This window comes from Ovis canadensis, chromosome 11 (assembly GCF_042477335.2).
Source record: "Ovis canadensis isolate MfBH-ARS-UI-01 breed Bighorn chromosome 11, ARS-UI_OviCan_v2, whole genome shotgun sequence".
NCBI classification, from domain to species: Eukaryota; Metazoa; Chordata; class Mammalia; order Artiodactyla; family Bovidae; genus Ovis; species Ovis canadensis.
In genome coordinates this window covers 63,043,981-63,063,909 of record NC_091255.1, presented here as the reverse complement: position 1 = coordinate 63,063,909, position 19,929 = coordinate 63,043,981, and the positions used below count along the sequence as shown (strand labels likewise).

The 19,929-nt window shown below is 40.5% G+C and overlaps 1 protein-coding gene across 3 annotated transcripts in view; it reads left to right on the top strand.

The window, feature by feature from the left end:
- The window catches only part of MFSD11 (major facilitator superfamily domain containing 11), a 27,872-nt gene extending 7,943 nt beyond the window's left edge, over positions 1–19,929 (top strand). For all 3 annotated transcript variants that reach the window (XM_069542160.1, XM_069542159.1, XM_069542161.1), the window contains 8 exons: positions 350–408; positions 928–1,072; positions 4,801–4,841; positions 10,363–10,428; positions 12,555–12,680; positions 15,313–15,487; positions 16,188–16,323; positions 17,059–19,929. In XM_069542160.1, coding sequence (XP_069398261.1) covers positions 350–408; positions 928–1,072; positions 4,801–4,841; positions 10,363–10,428; positions 12,555–12,680; positions 15,313–15,487; positions 16,188–16,323; positions 17,059–17,223 — 913 coding nt within the window. In that variant the 3' untranslated portion in view covers positions 17,224–19,929. The remainder of the gene's footprint in view (positions 1–349; positions 409–927; positions 1,073–4,800; positions 4,842–10,362; positions 10,429–12,554; positions 12,681–15,312; positions 15,488–16,187; positions 16,324–17,058) is intronic.

The window sequence follows — 19,929 nt, the reverse complement described above, 5'->3', positions numbered from 1 at the left end:
TTTCACCAGTTCTTTACAGAATTTTAGAGGTAGAGTAAACTTGTTTCCTGGGTGTCATTTCCAGACTCCAATACATCACATGTTTCAAAGTGAGTCAGGTCTTTGGAAGCCAGTGCTGAATCAGGTTGCTGTCATGTGGAAGGAGACTGAGTTCCCTCTGGGTCAGTTGAGTTTTTCAGAAAGAGGGTGAAGTCGGTACTTCTAAATGACTTAGGGCAGGTAGATAACTTCATTGTGTAGGCCTCTCTCTCTCTTTTTTTTTTTTTAACAAGGAATGGAAAAATTATTTTAAAGCCCATAAATATGAAAATAACTTCCCAACATCCTCTCCCTCCTTTTCTTCCCCCAGCTTGTTCTTTGGAAATCTCTACATATATTTTGCTTGGCAAGGGAAAACTCAGATATCAGGTTTGTTTTATTCACTGTGCTTTATTCAGATACATTCAAAGCAAAATAGCAGTTCCATGAAAATTCCCAGTATGCTTGGTTCAGATTATTTTAGTGAACGTTGGTACTCTTAAGTCCTCTCAGATTTTTGCTTTTAATATCTTCCCTTGGATTATATTATTATACTAGGATTTACAGCTTGTGACTGTGCTTCAAGTAGCATCTCAAAGTGTGGGAGAAGATTATATATGTGTGGGTAGACTAATCAGTTGTCAAGAGTTTTTAATTCAGTTGTTTTGTCTATTCTCTGATTAAAAGAATATGAATAAGTTCTTATGCTGTTTTTCTTTTGGCTTATTAGTATTTCTCTAACTGAAAGACAGAAGTGGATTTATCTCTTTGTCCTAGGTTTTTACTGATGCAGTAAAATTAGTGATAAAGTATATGAATAGTTATAAACAAAATACTGAACGTGATACTGACTCTGGAATTGTTTGTGTGGCTAGTGCTGTCTACTTTCATCTTCTTTTTTCTCCCTAGAGAGTGACCGAAGAACAGTGTTTATCGCCCTAACAGTGATTAGCCTTGTGGGGACAGTACTTTTCTTTCTCATTCGGAAACCAGATTCTGAAAATGTCCTGGGAGAAGATGAATCTTCTGATGACCAGGACTTGGACATCAACGAGTAAGAAGTTGGAAACATTCCTTTCTATTTTAAGCTATATTTTGAATAGATAACAGTCTAGAAATTACAAACCTGTTATAGCCCTAACTGATATCCAGCATTGGGCAGACATGAGGGGAAAGTTTTAAAGCAAATAAGCAGAGAAAGAAGATAAAGAGGAGCTGTCAGGGAGGAAGAAGGGAAAGGAAGATAGAGGTGGGGGAGGTAGCTAAAAGGTTTGTGGAGGGATTTTAGTCTCATCCCAGGTCACATCCTGTGTGACCCTGGACAGTAGCAATGTTCCCCTGACTTTCTCTAGGCCTCAATTTCCTCCTTCAGTTCAGCAGACATCTTCTGTGTTTTAATGTGTGAGCATATGGGCTCATGAAGTTAAATAGAAAATAGTCCTCGGTCACTTTCTTGGATCCAGGCTTAAACATTTCCAATCATGTGGTACAAGTGAGTGGCAAGGCCACCAACAGTCATCATAGATGAGCCGTGGTTACACCCACGCTCTGGATTTTGCACTAACCTGTGATGGTAGTTTCCACTGACATAATCCCTGCAGGGAAATAAGTACATAGTCCTGTTTTTCTAAAAATTGTGAATAACCTTGAGCATATTTCTTATGTATTTGGCTGTGCTGGGTCTTAGTTGCAGTATGTGAAATCTTGGCTGCGGCATGCAGGATTTTTTAGCTGCGGCATGCAGGGATTTTTAGTTGTGGCATGTGGGTTCTTTAGTTGTGGCATGTGGGATCTAGTTTCCTGACCAGGGATTGAACCCAGGTCCTCTGCATTGGGGGCATGGAGTCTTAGCCACTGGACCACCAGGGAAGTCCCATGTTATTATTATTATTATTTTTTTTACAAAAGTTTATTTTTAAATGTACAGCAGGCTCTAAAACAACACTTCATTCTAGCTATAGGTGGCAACAGATGTCATAGCTGGAAATCCAGATGTTTAAATAGGAATGGAATTAAGGGCCTTTATTTCCTCAGGCACGAGGAACAGCTTGCTTTTTATTTTAATAGATTTCTTAATTCCACTTGTGGCCAGGGGGCCATTCCCTGAGACCTCTTCTTTCCGTTTCTGCTTGAATCTCTTATCTTCCTCATCCATCCCCTCGGCCTGGTTCTTGGGCTGCTTCAGCGGCTGCTTGCCATCTTCAAGGCCAGACATGGCGCCTTCTGCCCCTTTCCCAGGTCCTGCCGCTGAAAGCAGGGGCCTGTTTAAGTTGTAAGTAAAACTATCTAAAACCTTGCAGGTGATTTCTCTGCAGGTCATTATCTAGATTTGAAGAAAGGGGAATAAGAAGTCTTTACCACTCTTGTGTTACGTGAATTGATAAATTGTGAATCTTGCCTTATAGAATTTTATCTGTTGTTAAAAATTTTGCATTGAACTTTCTGTGCTGCCTTTTTAAAGCCCCAAAAGGGCATAAAATTCTCCAGTCACAGGATCATTAAGCATTCAGAATTTGCACTGTTCCAAGCAAAAGAGAGGTGTTTATACGAGTATACATATGTATATATATCACATATTTTTAAAAGCGTAAACCAATGGATATTGGAGAAAGGGTCTCCAAATGACACAAATTTAGCAAAAATTCAACATTCATTCAGCAAATGTTAGGGGCTGTGAAGACAAATACAATCCATCCCTGTGTTCAGGGAACTTCATTGCTAGATAAGGGATCATGTAACTGTCATAAGGTGCAGTGCGGAGTGGTTCTGCTCCACCTTGTAGATCTTTCTCTCTTCCTGAATTGTCTTCCCAGTCTTGAAACTTCTATGTCTTTATTCTATAAAGAGCACCATGCATGCACCAGCCGTCTTCCAAAAGGTAGGGAAGAAGTAATGAGCAAGACAGAGAAGTCCCTCTTCTTATGAAACTTAATTGTAGACGGGCTGGTAGTCACCATGCATGTTAAGAAAACAGCAGAGTGAGTTCTACCAGACAGTGAGAGGGGGAGGTGGTGGAGAGCAGGGTGGTGAGAAGGTGTGAAGATCAGCTGATGTCTGTTGCAACAAAGGCCAAGTGTGGAAGGGAGTGTGGTGGCTGCTGGAGGGCCCGCGGGATGCACACAGTGCAAGTGGGAGCATCCACAGCGGACAGAGATGACTGCATCAGGATATGGCAGGAGTTTGGATTTTGTTTTATTATTATTTTTTTGATTTTGTTCTTGATATGATCAGAAGGCACTGAGGACATGCGTGGGGTCTGACTTTAAAGGTTCCATAAAGTGGAGTCCACTCTGAATGATTTACAGTGAGTTGATTATATTTCAATAGTCTATAGCCTACAAATCAGTTCCTACTTATTTGGGGCCTGGAGTGTGAAATAATATATCCACCCTGGTGGCTTTGTGGTAATGAACCCACCTGCCAAGCAGGAGGCGCAGGTTCAATCCCTGGGTTGGGAAGATCCCCTGGAGAAGGCAGTGGCAACCTGCTCCAGTATTCTTGCCTGGGAAATCACAGAGGAGCCTGGCAGGCTATAGTCCATGGGGTCACAAAGAGTTGGATACGACTGAGCGGCTAAAACACCACCACCACCACCCAATCTTATCCAAGTACAAGATGAGGGTACTATCATTAAATGGAGTCTGCAGAGTACTCGCTTCCGGGGATGGCATGAGGTGTGGGTTTTTTTTTTTTAATTTAATTTATTTTTAATTGAAGGATAGTTGCTTTACAGCGTTGTGTTGGTTTCTGTCATGCATCAGCATGAATCAGCCATAGGTATACATATGTCCCCTCCCTCTTGAGCCTCCCTCAGGCATGAGTTTTTATGGTGGGGGAAAATGTTTTCCTATTGGTTAGAACATATTACCTTTTTTGTGTCAGTAATTTAAGTCACCTGCTCTCCTTTAGGTTTTTTTCTTTCGGTTTGTTTGTAAATGATATCTTTTCAAGATCTAGGAGTAGACTTGGCTGATAGGATGAGAAGTGTAATTTCTTACAGACTTTCTTACCATGACCTGCAAACACTTAACGCTTAAGTTACTGTATCTCGTTTCCTTCTCACAGGTAAGTGATAGTGTCCCTGTTTTATAAATGAGAAAGTAAAAGAGAAATGAAGCCACTTGTCTAAAACCACACAACTAATAAGTGGCAAAGCAAGACTCCACATCGAAGCCCACGTTTTTAACCAGTTGGTGATACTATGCCCAAACCCATATAGCTGGTGATGGTATTGCTTTTAACACTGAAGAACCACAGAGTAATTTTTTATGTAGTTGGAGTGGTGGAAATTGAGCCCTCACGATTTGTTTTTACAGTTTAGAAATAGCAAGGTAGAGATTTTTGTCCTGCCTGAAGTATCATTTCTTTCTTTCCTTTTAAATTTTTTTTCCTTTTTTTGTCTGGGTTGGGTCTTTGTACAGCTTGTGGGCTTTCTCTCGTTGTGGCTAGGGCTTTTCATTGCCGTGCATGGGCTTTTCCTGACAGGCTGTAGAGCGTGCAGAGAAGTACCATTTCTGAAAAAGACATGCATGACTCTGTGTCATAAATTTAATGGGAGCGAATCATGTTCTGTGGTTAATAAAGAGCCACCCAAGTAGCCCTTTACTCATAGTCTCTGAAGCAAGGACACCTTGGAGCAGGGAGCATCAAGGCCACTGAAGTGTTTACTAGACCACATAGAGAACAGAGCTTTTACAGACTTAAATGAAAATGTGGTCGTTTTTTGGTTTGTTCTCTTTTTCAATTTTCTGGGGAAAAACTTTTTTCTTTTTATCTTTTCAGGTCTCCCCAGAACAACATGACAAAGGCAGTAGATGCATTTAGTAAGTATTTTCTGTATCGGAAGTGCAGGAACTGTTCAGGAATAACTTTCCCCCTTTCTCTGGTAGCTTTGCATTGACAATACCCCAGTATTTTCACGTTTCTAGGTATACTGCTCTGAAATCCGCTTGTCTTCTCAATAAGTATCTCTAACATGAGGCCTGTGAGGGATGGAGAATAATTCAGTGCCCTACCTGAGTGCGTGTGTGAGGGAGGCCCGAGGAGGAGGCAGCAGAGGTTTAGGAGTTTATAGGAGGAAGTAAGGACACAGACCATGTCTTCAAGCATTGCTTGTCACTCCTTAGAAGAGAGCAGAGGCTCAGGTGACCCAATAATATGTAAGACCAATTATCCTCATCTGTCGAGGGTTCTTCCTGGCTAAACCTCTTGATGTATTATTTTGTTCTCAGGACAAATCTGTGAGTATCATATAATACATATATATCATTATCTCCATTTTATAGAAAAGAAAACAGGCTTTGGCAAAATTATTTACTCAAGGTCAAACAAGGAATTTCCTTCTTGTTATGAGAGGCCTAGAAAGACATGTTGGCTGCTTTGGTGAACATGCAGTCAGGCAAAGGGAGGGTGATGACCTTCAGGCTTATGGGCTGATTCATCCAGCTTCAGTAAGACTGGATGCAGCCTCTGTACGCTGAACCCCCGCCTCTGGATGTCTCTTAATATTAGCCAGATTCGGGATGTACTTTCTAGATAGTTGTACCAGCTTTGCCTCAACTTCTCTGTAAAAGGAGACACTAACACAGTGAGGGCCTCCTGCTTTTTATCACAGAGCTGGTTGGTTACCTATTGTAGGATTTGGTAGTAATAGGATATTGGGCTGTTAAGTTTGAATGGGGAGAAAGAAGGCAGCAGCTAAAAAAGATAAGGCATATAAGGTGTTATAGGGCAAGAAAATTTAAATTTAGGCAATGGTTCCTGGAAGGTGGGGAGGAATATGAAGTTAGGAGGTGGCAATGAAGCTGAAGGTAAAGAGAAAGGGAAAAGAATGTCCAGGCTTTAATTTGCTTGTGAGCCAATGTTTCGTTTATTATTTAATCATGATATTCCTTCAGTTGATGCTGTAGTAGGTATTGAGTAGAAAGGATTCCTGCTTATTTAAAGGCACTTAAGTTCCTCAGCTCAATGTATATGTTTAATGCAATTCTAGAAAATTTTAATGAGGATTTTTAAATTTTATTTTTTGGTCCTGATAAAAGGTTCCTCTGGAAGAATAAACATGTCAATAGCCAACAGAATTTTTTAAAAGAACTTTCCGTAGTAAATATCAAAACCTATTATGAATTCATTTGAAAACACTGGAATACAGACAGCACTGGAACAGAAGTTTAGACGCAGGTCTGTGTTCATAAAGGAACGTGGAATACTGTAAAAGAGTCTTAAAAGCAAGGCCAGACAGCTGACCGCATGGGAAAAGTGTGAACTCATACTTCCCATCTTATACTAAAATTCCGTGTAGATTAAATGTAAAAATGAAACCATAATAGAAATTAATTTGGTAGAGGAAAGCCTTTCACAGGTCTGTCAAACAGTAAGGGTAAAGTATGTTCTTTTTTACCTAAAATATAAACTTTCGATCTCTTAACAATAATCAATAAAATTAAAATGGCAGGGAAAATATTTACAGTATATGATAAAGGGTTATGAACCAATAAGAAAGGCATGCATTAGAACTGTGGTGTTGGAGAGAAGACTCTTGAGAGTCCCTTGGGCTGCAAGGAGATCAAACTAGTCAGTCCTAAAGGAAATCAGTCCTGAATATTCATTGGAAGTACTGATGCCGAAGGTGAAACTCCGATAATTTGGCCACATGATGCAAAGAACTGACTCATTGGCAAAGACCCTGATGCTGGGAAAGATTGAAGGCCAGAGAAGAAGGGGATGACAGAGGATGAGATGGTTGGATGGCATCACCGACTTAATGGGCTTGAATTTGAGCAAGCTCTGGGAATTGGTGACGGACAGGGAAGCCTGGCGTGCTGCAGTCCATGGGGTCGCAAAGAATCCAACACGACTGAGCAACTGAACTGAAGAAAGGCATAAACACTCCAGTAGAAAAAAAGTTATAAACAAAGGAAAGTTATTAAAAACTGTAAGAAGTTTTCTGTTAAATTTCCAAAGATAGATAAATCTCAGTATATAGGCTATAGGTACTTAAATGCACAAGACCACATTGTTAAGAATATAGTCCTTGTATTACTTTCTGAAGATAGATTTATCAGTAAGAATCAAAAGCCTTAAAAATGTTTATCCCTTTACTCCAACAATTCCACTAATAGGATTATCCTCAGGAAATAATTAAGAATTTTCCCCAAGATTTAGTTACTATTTATATTAGTGAGAAATAGAAATAATTTAAATATTTAAGTACAAAGCAGCTATCCAATAGATTACTGTAGCCATTAAAATGATTACTACGAATTAGTTAAAAAATGTTTGCTTTGTTATATGAAAATAAATTGTAAAACAGTAAAAGTAGTGAAATTTCTTTTTAAATAGCATAAAGCCTAGGAGGAGACTCATTAAGGTGTTAGATTATGGTTATTTTCCTTCATAGAATAACTTTATTGAGATGTAATTCACATAGCATACAGTTCACCCACTTAGATAATTCAGTGGTTTTTAGTATATTCAGAGAGTTGCGCAGGTATCACCATAATCGACTTTAAAACCTATTCAGGTAGTTACCTGGTCTAGTGGTTAGGATTCAGTACACATATGGCCAAAATTAAAAATTCAGAACCTAATTATCACCCCCAAAAGAATCTCTTTGACCATCAGCAGTCAGTTCCCATTTTCTTCCCATTAGTAATCACTTTCCATTTCCTCTCCCAACCCCAACCCCCGCCCTAGTTATCCAGTAATCTACTTTCTGTCTACAGATTTGCCTATACTGGACATTTTGTATAAGTGGAATCATAGGGCTAGTGGTCTTCTGTGACGGGATTCTTAGCATCAGTTTTTGTGTGGACATTGTTTTCAGAGTTCTTGGCTGTGTACCCAGGAGTAGTGGGCTTGCTGGGCTCTGTGGTATCTCTGTGTTAAATCTTTTAGGAGCTGCCAGGTTGTTTTCCAAAGTGGCGGTACCATTTTACATTCCCATCAGCAATGGACGAAGGTTCCAATTTCTCCACTTTCTAGAGTTATCTTTTTGACTATAGCTATCCTACTAGCCCCTGATGGTTCAGACAATAAAGAATCTGCCTGCAATGTGGGAGACCTGGGTTCGATCCCTGGGTGAAGATCGCCTGGAGAAGGAAATGGCAACCCACTCCAGTATTCTTGCCTGGAGAATTCCATGGATAGAGGAGCCTGGTGGGTTATAGTCCAGAGGGTTGCAAAAGTTGGACACGACTGAGGGACTAGCACTGTCCTAGTAGGTGTAAAGTGATTTTTTTTCTGGCTTTGATTTGCATTTCCCCAATATCTAAGATGTTGAGCGTATTTTTATATGCTTATAGGCATTTCATCTCTTCTTTGGAGAAATTTCTGCTCAGATCTTTGGCTCATTTTTTAATTGGGTTATTTGTATTATTATTATTATTTTGGCCACACCGTGTGACTTGTTCCCCGACCAGGGATTGAACCCCTGCCCTCAGAAGTGGAAGTGCTGAGTCTTAACCAGTGAACTGCCAGGGAATTCCTTGTCTTTTTATTATTGAATTGTAAGAGTTCTTTATAAATTCTAGATGAAAGTCCCTTATATATATAATTTACAAATATTTTCTTCTATTCTTTAGGTTGATTTTTCTTTTTCTTGGTAGCATCTTTTAAATCATAGAATTTTTAAATTTTTGATGAAGTCTGATTTATCTACTTTATCTTCTGTTGTGTGCGCTTTTGGTGTCCTAGGAAGACTCCAAGTCACGAAGATTTATTCCTGTATTTTTTTTGTAAGAGTTTTATAGTTTTAGCTTTTACATTTTGTTCTGTGATCCATTTGAGTCGGGTTTTATGGATGTTGTGATGTAGGAATCCAGCATCATTCTTTTGCACGAGATCAGTCATTCTAGCACCATTTGCTAGAAATACTGTTCTTTCTCCCATTGAATTGTGTTGGCACCCTTGTTAAAAATCAAATGACTGTGAATGTAGTTTATTTCTCAATATGCCTGTTCTTATGCCAGTACCATGCTGTGTTGATTATTGTAAATTTTGAGTCTTCATCTTTGTTCTTTCTCAAGATTATTTTGGCTGTTATCAGTCCTTTGAATTTGCATATGAATTTTAGGATCAGTTTGCCAGTTTCCTCAAATGAATTATCTTGGTTTTTTTTTTTTTATAAATGATTTTTTTTGAGAAGTTTTAGGTTTACAGCAAAATTGTCAATAGACAGAGATTTCCCATACATGTCCTGCCCTCACCCATGTGTAACCTTCCTTGTTTACCGTTGTCCCCCATCATTGTACTTTTGTTAACGACCGATGAATGCACAGTGACACAGCATCATTACCTAGAGTCTGTTGTTTACATTAGGGTTCCTGCTTGGTGGTGTACGTGTTATAGGTTTGGACAAATGTATGAGGACATGAATTCACCATACAGGATCATACTAGATTATTTTTCTTTTTAGGTTGTGTTTTAAAATTTCCTTTTGTTAGCTAAATCTTCTGATTACTCAAAAGCAAATATGCTTTGCTAATATGATTTTTCTAATTAAAAATACTATTTTAAACTTTGTTAATCAAGTATTTTTTTCTGGAAATATATGAAAATGATTGGTGAAAATATCTTACTGATTTTATGGAGAAATTCAGGACAGAGTGTCTATGACTGATGTGAGTTTCCTAGTCATCCACTGAGTAGGAACTGAAATCTGGATCCCCCATTAGTTTAGGATCCTAGATAAGTGGCCTTAAGTTATGAAATGTGAGCAGGTTCAAGACAGTTAAAATGTGCAGCTCTTAGAAATGCATTTTCCACTGTAGATTTCAACTCAGTTAAACAACAAAAATTAAAAATTAAAGGGATCAGAAACAACTGAGCAGAACTAAGGTTTCAGTCCTCAGATCCAGAGACTGAGAATCTCAGGAAGTGGTGCTATCCCGGCTTGGGGTGCTCAAAAACCTCTGGGCTGACTCTGACCTTGAGTCCAGCCTTAAAGCTGCCCTGGGACAGTTGCTTAGAGAAGTTAGCACTTTGCCAACTGTTGACTCCCTAACCTTTAATCAAGTCTGTTGGAACAGTCTGTTGTTTTGTTCTGTTTCTTTTCTCTGTTTCATGTTTTATTTGTTTTCATGAGCGCTGGAAAAGGTGTTAGAGAAAACACAACTCTAGAATATATTTAAACAGTTGAAATCAACATTTTACTTACAGGGCAGGTTTAGTTCATATGTTAAGCATTTTAATCTGAATCATTAACCTGTGTCCCAGTGTCTCTGTTTATTGGCATTATTGACAACAAGTAATAATGAATTAGTTGAATGAATATTTTAGAATTTTTGTTTGGTTGACTAAAATCTAGTTAAGTACTCCTAATTTTTTTTTCTTTTTTTTGGGCAGAAAAGTCTCTGAAGTTATGTGTCACCAAGGAGATGCTCCTTCTTAGCGTTACAACTGCTTACACAGGTAATGGACTCGATTACAGTATTGGTTTTCTGAAACTGCGTAATCACAGTAAGTGTCGGAAACAGTAACTGCGTTCAGTTCAGTTCAGTCCAGCCGCTCAGTCGTGTCCGACTCTTTGCGACCCCATGAATCGCAGCACGCCAGGCCTCCCTGTCCATCACCAGCTCCTGGAGTTCACTCAGACTCACGTCCATCGAGTCCGTGATGCCATCCAGCCATCTCAGCCTCGGTCGTCCCCTTCTCCTCCTGCCCCCAATCCCTCCCGTTATCAGTCTTTTCTAATGAGTCAACTCTTCGCATGAGGTGGCCAAAGTACTGGAGCTTCAGCTTTAGCATCATTCCTTCCAAAGAAATCCCAGGGCTGATCTCCTTCAGAATGCACTGGTTGGATCTCCTTGCAGTCCAAGGGACTCTCAAGAGTCTTCTCCAACACCACAGTTCAAAAGCATCAATTCTTCGGCGCTCAGCCTTCTTTACAGTCCAACTCTCACATCCATACATGACCACAGGAAAAACCATAGCCTTGACTAGACGGACCTTAGTCGGCAAAGTAATGTCTCTGCTTTTGAATATACTATCTAGGTTGGTCATAACTTTTCTTCCAAGGAGTAAGTGTCTTTTAATTTCATGGCTGCAGTCACCATCTGCAGTGATTTTGGAGCCCCCAAAAATAAAGTCTGACACTGTTTCCACTGTTTCCTCATCTATTTCCCATGAAGCGATGGGACCGGATGCCATGATCTTTGTTTTCTGAATGTTGAGCTTTAAGCCAACTTTTTCGCTCTCCTCTTTCACTTACTTTCTCACAATTCTGTACGTTGACCTGTCTCAGTGAAATGGTTTTTCTGATGGTCTCAGCTGGGGTCTCTTGTGGCTACTGAAGTTATAGTGTAGCTGGGGCTAAAACTTCCAAGGTAGTTTCATTTGCAGGTCTGGAGGGGTCTGATGCAAGCTGGATCTCATCTGTCTCCATGTCGCAGCATTTGTGTGACTCCTTCCCATGTTGGTGAAAGCAAATCACAGGGTCAGCCCAAATTTCACGTAGGGGAGGATTCTGTACAAGGGCTTGAAAAGCAGGAGGCTTGATTCATCTCAACCAGTGATTTTAGGACAAAATGGAGTACTACAGAAAATAATCATGAGTAAATCTTTGCAACTTGGGTATGAATTAAGATAATTTCCAATAAAACAGGATGAATTCTGTGGCTTCCAGTGATAATGTCATATGGTAATAGGTGGAATAGGCTTAGTCTTAAGGAAATCTGTTTCCTTGTCAAAAGTTGCTCTGATATGTCAGTCATTACTTTTGCCTTCACAGTTGACCCTTGGACAGTGAAGGGATGGATTGGGTGTGCTGACCTGCCCTGTGATCAGAAGTCTTCGTGTGACTGTAGTCAGCCCTGGGCCTCCTGGTCTGCACAGTCGGCCAACTGTGGCCCCTGTAGCACTCCAGGGGCCTGCACAGTTCAAGCTTGATTTGTGCAGGGTTCAGCCCTATGTGCCTCATGGGTATAGGTAGAAACATCTTATTTTTAGGTCAAATAGAATGAGCATTAAATGTCTTCAAAATTCAGGTAAGGTTTTGTGACGTTAAGGAATCGGGTCTTCTACTGATTGGCTCTAATTTTTTACCCAAATTTTAAAAATTTCTTTTCCTGGGAAAACATGTTTAGTTAAAACTTTTTCCTTTAAGCAAAAGTAGATAGGAGGTATTAGTCTTGCCATCATATGTTCCTGTTTCCTTGGAAAGCCATTAATAAGGATAATGAGTACTTTAGTGTCCTTGTTACAAGTTTATGTTAATTATGTCCTCTGTCTACCCCCTTACTGTGCAGAGTGACTGTTTTAACATCATGCTGCCTTTGCTTATTTGAGTTGTATGTTCTAACCTGAAATATGTGACAACTGCCATCTCGTGGCTAATTCCTTTTCATCAGTTATGTCACGTAAAATATGCTCTGCTAGGGGAGTAGCATTTCAGTCTGAGTGAATTTTGTTTTATACATGCATAGCTCAAATACTACTAGACAAAGAAAAAACCAGGAAAGGGAGACTGTTTTTTCAATACAAAATCCAGAGCTTTGTGATCCACAGTTGGTTTACTCAAATCTGATTCTTTTCTAAAGGTCTGGAATTGACTTTCTTCTCTGGTGTATATGGAACCTGTATTGGTGCTATAAATAAATTTGGAACAGAAGAGAAAAGCCTCATTGGACTTTCTGGCATTTTCATCGGCATTGGAGAAATTTTAGGTTGGTATAAAAAATTTTTTTTGCATTAAATCAGTTTGTCACAGTTACAATGGAAATTTTAAGTATATTTCACTTCTCTGTCCTTGGATTTCTATTTCTTTGCTTATTTTTATCCACTTGGGTATGTCTGGTTTTTCTTTTATTATCACTGTTCTAAAACTAAATTATAAAAACTTTTGCCAAGTAATTCAACACAAAGCCATAAGTAGGAAAACATAAAGATTTTTGCTTTATGTTTCCCAGATTTTCCTCTTAAAATACTTAGGGAAGGTGTATTAGAATCCCTGAATTTCTTATTCTCTGAATCTCTGACATCAGTTGTATGTCCAGCAGTACAGTTCAATTCTGACACTAACTCCTAGAGTTAGCAGCAGACCACACAGGTTCAAGGGTACAATCCTGCAAGGCCAACCTCAGTTCAGGCGCCAGTCCAAGTCCCAAGTCCCCAGGCCACCTTCACTTCTGTCCAGCTTGGCTATACATTCAAGGGTTCCTACAACACCCCTGGGAAATGCTATACTTACTGTTAAAGTTTATTAATAAAGGGTGCAGATGAACAGCCAGATGAAGAGCTACTTAGGGCAAAGCCCAGAAGGACCCCTGGTGTAGGAACCTCTGTCCCCTTGGAGTCTAGGATGTGGTACCCTCCCGACACATGATGTAGTCATCACAGGAAGCTCTCCCAAACCTGTTGTGTGGGGATTTTTATGCAGATCTCATCATGATGGATTAAATCCCATGGCAGACTCAATCTCTAGCCCCCCTCCCCTCCCCTGAGATGGGAAGTAGGGCTGAACATTCTAGTTTTCTAACCAAGACTGGGTCCTTCTGGCAACCACCCTCCATCTTGACTAGAGCCAGCCCCACAGTCCCTCAGGGGTCAGCATTAACTCAGGTGTGGTTGGAAGGGGTTAGTTAAGATAACTAGAGACACTCCTTTCACTGAGGAAACTCCTAGGGTTTTAGGAGCTCTATGCCAGAAAGCGGGGAGAAGAGGACAGGCTAAGACCACACCTCTGTTTTGATTATGCCATCAGTTACTCCTGTAGCAGTGACCCATGCAACAGCTGCAGTAGTGGATGCTGTGTAACCTGTGAGGAGCTTCCCCAAACTTTCTGTGCATCCATTGCATGAACAAAACATGGAGCTTATATTTTGGGGGAAGAACCCAGGCAGTAAAAAGTACTGAAACTTAGAATGTCAAAGTGATAAGCACTGTGGAGAAAGGGGGGGAGGTTGGTGTATTGTTTTGTTCCCTATAATTAATTTTAGAACATTTTCATTGCCTTTTTCCAGGCAACTGCTAATCTGCTTTCTCTGTAGATTTGTTTATTCCGGACATCTCATGTGAATGGAATCATACAATTTGTATTTTTCTGTTGTCCCTGGCTTCTTTTACTTAACACAGTGTTTGCGGGGTTTTTTCATGGTGTAGCATGTATCAGTACTTCATTTCTTTTTTCTTTTTTACTCCATTCCTCTTTATTACCAGATAATGTTTAGTCACATGGATCTACCACATTTTTGTTCATCCATTCATCGTGTCATGGACATTGGGGTGGTTTTCGCTTTTTGCCCATTATGAATAATGCTGCTGTGAACATATCTGTATAGTTTTTGTGTGATCTTATGTTTTATGTAAACCTAGGACTGAAATCGCTGGCTCAGGTGATAACTCTGTGTTTGATTGATTTGTCTAATGACAGGTCCTATTTTCCTGTTTCTTTGCATGCCTGGTAATGTGGATACTAGCCATTGTGAACTTTACCTTGTTGGGTGTGGGATAACTTTTACATTCCTGTTCCTGTTCTGTTTGTTCTTGGATGTGGTTCATTTACTTGGAAACAGTGTGACTTTTTGAGTCTTGCCTTTAAAGTGTGTTGGATGGAACCAGAGTAGTGCTCAGAGGAGGGCTGATTATCTCTCTACCCCAGGGGAAGACCCTTTCATGAATACCTAGTGAATAATATTTCCATCTGGCTGGTGGGACCAGGTACTCTTCCCAGCCCAGGGTGGGGCACTAATGCCACTAATCCTCTTGGAAAGTTCTTTCTGATTTCTTCTGCTCACATCCTGTGCTGATCAGCTCTCCTTTCTGATGCCCTGTCTTGGAAACTCAGGCACCTTGGTCTCCCCAGACCCTGAGCTCTGTCTCCTCGACTCAGGGAGACTGTGGCCTTCCTCCTGCCTTCCCTCCCCTTCTGCCCCTCTTCCCGGTCTCCTTCCCTTCTCCTCCCCCCCTGCTTCCGCCTTCCCCCTTTCCCAAGCCCATAGCCTCTCAGTCAGCTGGGGCAGCTGTGGGCCTCACCTCATTTGTTTTCTGTCTCTCCGAGATCACTGCCCTTTGTAACCTGAGAACCTGTGTCTTCAAAACTATTGTGTCATATTTTTGGTTTTTTTTTTTTTTTTTAGACTGGGGGTAAATTCAGTTCCTGCTATTCCGTCTTACCTAGAAGTCTGTCCTGATTTTTACAATTTCCTTTGTTTCAACAGTTATTTCTTATTTTGTATATTCATGCTTTCTTTTTCTTATTTTATTAAATTCACTATTTGTCCATTTATTTTTTCAAAACTAAATTTTTGATATGTTAACTTGGCCTTGGATTTTTTTGTTTGTTCATTGATCTTATAGGTGGAAGCCTCTTTGGCCTGCTGAGCAAAAATAATCGTTTTGGTAGGAATCCAGTTGTGCTGTTGGGCATCCTGGTGCATTTTATAGCTTTTTATTTAATATTCCTCAACATGCCTGGGGATGCCCCCATTGCTCCTGTTGAAGGCACTGACAGCAGCGCTTACATCAAACCCAGGTACAGTGGCGGCCCTTTTTCTAGTAAGTTAAGGAAGGGCAGGAGGTAAAGGATGGCTTGGAATTTAGAATGGAGCAATCAGTCCTTTTCTGTAAGTCTGTTATAAGGTCATTTGTCATGTGTTAATGGAGCCAGAATGAGTTTGAATAGAAATCCATAGAGAATCTCAAGTTATTTTCGTGATTGTTGGTTTTAACCTTTCTCCCCACTAAATCTTTTTCTTGATCTGTGTAGGATCATGTAAGTGTCTGATTTGGATTTTTTATCTCTGCCTTTTGAGCATTGAAATCTCTAGAAGTTTGGGCTTCAAGGCAGAGCAGTGAGGAATGAGGGGTGATCTGTCTGCTGGGTCGGCTGCCCAGTCCTTTAACAGTATTTATGGCAGTTCTGCGGGTGTCATTTTATTGCACTCAACCCTCAAATTCATTGTCAACGTAGGCATTTATGTCTGGATCCACAAGCCAAGGGCAGCCCTGTCCCAGACACAGTGTTTGCTTCCCTGATAGTTAACTAGACTGTGAAGGTGACAGCGTTTGGGCCTAAGTTCTTACTTTGTAAATTCTAGTGTTTATTCATTCTTGTTTCATAAACTTGTTTAAATTGGAGAGTAAAATGTTTTTGTGGGTGAGTTTCTGTTATGTTTTAAATGACTCTAACAAATATTACTATTAATGCTGACTCTCAATTTTTTTTTAATCAGCAAAGAAATTGCCATCTTCTGCAGCTTCCTGTTGGGTCTTGGAGACAGCTGCTTCAATACCCAGCTGCTTAGTATTTTAGGTTTTCTCTATTCTGAAGACAGTGCCCCGGCTTTTGCTGTCTTTAAATTTGTGCAGGTAAATTCTTTAGACTGTGTTTAAAGGCGGGTCTTTTTTAAGTGCTATAACTTCATTTTCTTAATGTTTCTTAAATGAAAGTCCAGGAGGTCCTTTAAAAGGATTTCTGATCAGAATGAGGAGACAATAAGTACTGTGATCTTGTTTGTCCCATCACTTGTATAAGAGATTTTACATTCCTGCCTCTGCGACTCAGACTTCTTTCAGTAGATGCTAGGATTCATGGTGTTCACAGGTAACAAGTGTGCGTCTCACTGTGCCTGCACATAATCCGATCACTCCAGTTTTTTTTTTTTTTTTTTTAACAAAATACTATTTTAAATGGGGCTTCCCTAGTGGCTCAGACGGTAAAGCGTCTGTCTGCAATGCAGGGGACCTGGGTTCGATCCCTGGGTTAGGAAGATCCCCTGGAGAAGGAAATGGCAGCCCATTCCAGTATTCTTGCCTGGAAAATTCCATGGACCGCGGAGCCTGGTAGGTTACCGTCCATGGGGTTGCAGAGTCGGACACAACCGTGCGACTTCACAGCAGACTATAGCTTACTTGATTATTCCCAACTCTCAGCGGGACTTGATGGTGTGCGTCTGTGAGCTAGTGACTAAGGAGGTGCCCTCTAGATGCAGAAAGAGCAGGGAGCAGTGACAAGAAGCCTTGGGTCAGAGCTGTGGGGTTTGTTGTGGGTCGGCTGGTCACCTGTGCACGTTTCATGATCTGTTTTGTCTTCTTTATTCTTAGTCCATTTGTGCCGCCGTGGCGTTTTTCTACAGTAACTACCTTCTCCTTCATTGGCAACTCCTGGTCATGGTGATATTTGGGTTTTTTGGAACTGTCTCTTTCTTCACTGTGGAGTGGGAAGCTGCTGCCATTGTAGCCCGGGGCTCTGACTACCGAAGTATTTGAAGAAGGGCGCCAGTGCGAGGAGGCCGCCTCTCCAGACCCTCGGTTGAGCGGCAGGGCTGGGCAGAGGAGGCCGCTCTCATCTTCACCATACCTTGGAGGCTGTTTAGGATGGAAACTCCGAGATCTAAGACTGCTAAATCTGCCAGAGTTGGTATTCAGGTTTACAAATATTGTTTAAAAACTAGTGAAATAAGGGAAACTTGTTCTGTCAGTCATATTGTTCGAAGATGTTGTTTTTCAGTTCATCTGTCTCACATTCCTTATGATCATGTTATAAATGTAAATGTTTTCTTCTGCCCCCTGTTCTCGTTGAGAGATCATGCTTTGATTGAAACTACTAGGCCATATGTGTATGAAGACTCGTATGTCATGTGAAGACTCCTACAGGGTGTGGCTGTGTGTTACTATGTAGTAACAGGGAGCATGTGCCACCCCATGTGTTTCTGGGAATGACGTTTAAGTAAATCATGTAACACTGAAATGGGATCTTTGAAAAGATTTGCACATTTTTGGTAATTTTTCTTGTAGTTCATAGCAAGAGGGGTACTAATCAAGTATTACGAAATGAGGTAAAAATTGTCTTTAAGTTTTAAAAATGGAAATCTTACATTTGTAAATGAACAGAAAGACACTTAAGAAAATACACATTTACTGGTGGAGGCTTTTGCTAGTAATTTTTCTAGAGGATTTAGTGCATAAAAAACAAACAAACCCAGAGCGTGTAGTGAAGTCTAAGCTATGGTGGCAGACTGTTGTCACTAAGAAGCACCATTCCATATGCATGTCTGGGGATGGACTCTAACTATTTGGGGAGATGTTTAGAATGGAAATGTTAACTGTAATCCATAAGAGCTTTAAACAGTTATTTTAATTGAGATATAATTCAGAAATCATAAAATTCATCATTGTAAAGTATACAGTTTAGTGGCGTTTCAGTACATTCACAAGGTTATGTAGCTATCACTACTATCTTTTCCAGAACATTTTCATCACCCCAAAAAGAACTACCCTGCCTACTAGCAGACATTCCCCATTCTCTCGCCTGGCACCGGTGGTCAGTAATCTGTTTCTTGTCTCTGTGGATTTGCTTCTGGATATTCCCTCTAAATGGGAAAGCTCACTTTTAAGATTGAAAATTAACTGTACAAATCAAGAGTTTTATGGCAAAGTAGATTTAATCAAGAAGACAAGCAATATTTTGTTTTCTATTATTTTTAAAAACCTGCTTAGCAGTTTTATGGAGTGTGACTTTCAGACTTGATGGCAATTGCAGGGAATTGTGGTTAGCTGGAACCCTTGGAGAAATTGCATTTGTGTGGAACACTAAACTCTTTGGCTCCAAGTTGTAAAATTTTGGTTTTCTTTCTTGAAGTTGAGATAAACTCAGTTGATAGTTGATTTTATATAAATTATAAATGCTGTTTCAGAATTAATAGAAATGAATTTATTATCTCTTTAAGCACATTATTGTTTACTCAGATGTATTTGTTTTCTATCACTGTATGACAGATTACTCCAAAACTTAGCCATTTCCCTGGTGGTTCAGATAGTAAAGAATCTGCCTGCAATGCAGGAGACCCGCATTTGATCCCTGCATCGGGAAGGTCCTCTGGAGAAGGGAACGGCTACCCACTCCAGTATTCCTACTTGGAAGAATTCCATGGACAGAGGAGCCTGGCAGGCTATAGTCCATGGGGTCACAAAGTCAGACATGACTGAGCAACTAACAGTTTTTTTCACTAAGCACATTATTGTTTACCCAGATGTATTTGTTGTCTATCTCTGTGTGACATACTACCCCAAAACTCAACCCTTAAAAACAAGACCTATGTATTCTCTCATAGTTTCTGTGGGTCTAGAATCTCAGCATGGCTGAACCAGGTCCTCCAGCCAGCTCAGGGTCTGTCACAAGGCTGCAGCCAAGGTGTCACCCAGGGAGGACCCGCTTCTCAGCTTACTCTCATCCTGGCAGGAGTTGATTCCTCACAGGCTGTTGGACCAGGAGTTTTAGTTTCTCACGGCTGTCCGCATCAAAGAAAGCAAGAGGGAAGTGCCAGCAAGTCATAAGTCACCGTCTTTTATCACTTAATCTTGAAAGTGACATCTCATCACTTTTGCTGTATTCTCTTCACTAGATGAAAGTTACTAGTTCCCGGCCACACTCACGGAAGGGGGTGGGGTTACACCAGGGAGTGACTAGAGCCAGGATCCCCAGGACCATCTCACAAGGCTGCCTGTCTCACGTTCAGCTGGGAACTGGGCCCTGCACTCCCATGTTCCTCCCTCTCCCAGGCTCAGGCTCCCTTTGCTTGTGATAGATCTGCAGAATTGGGCTGCAGAGGTTCAGTAGCCTCTGTTAATACCACTGAGTACATTCTCCCAGGGCAGCCGCAGCCTCTTATCACCACTGGTAAGGTTCCTGGTAACTGCTTTCACAAGAGAAACGAAAGGGAGTGAGGGGAGTCTGTCAGGAACACGAATTCTGGGCCGCTTCCCTCCTGTTGTTATGTGTGATGTTCTTCGCCTTAAGTTCTGTACTCACATTTTGTGTTTGGGTGGGTTTTGTTTTGTTTTTTACTCAGTCTTTATGTCTGTAAATGGTGTTGGTCTTGGTGGGCTCTTTATTTGACTGATAACAGCTCATGTTTGAATTTGTATCATTATTTGAATTTGAAATGTGGTATGAAATAAAGAATTTAATTTTTA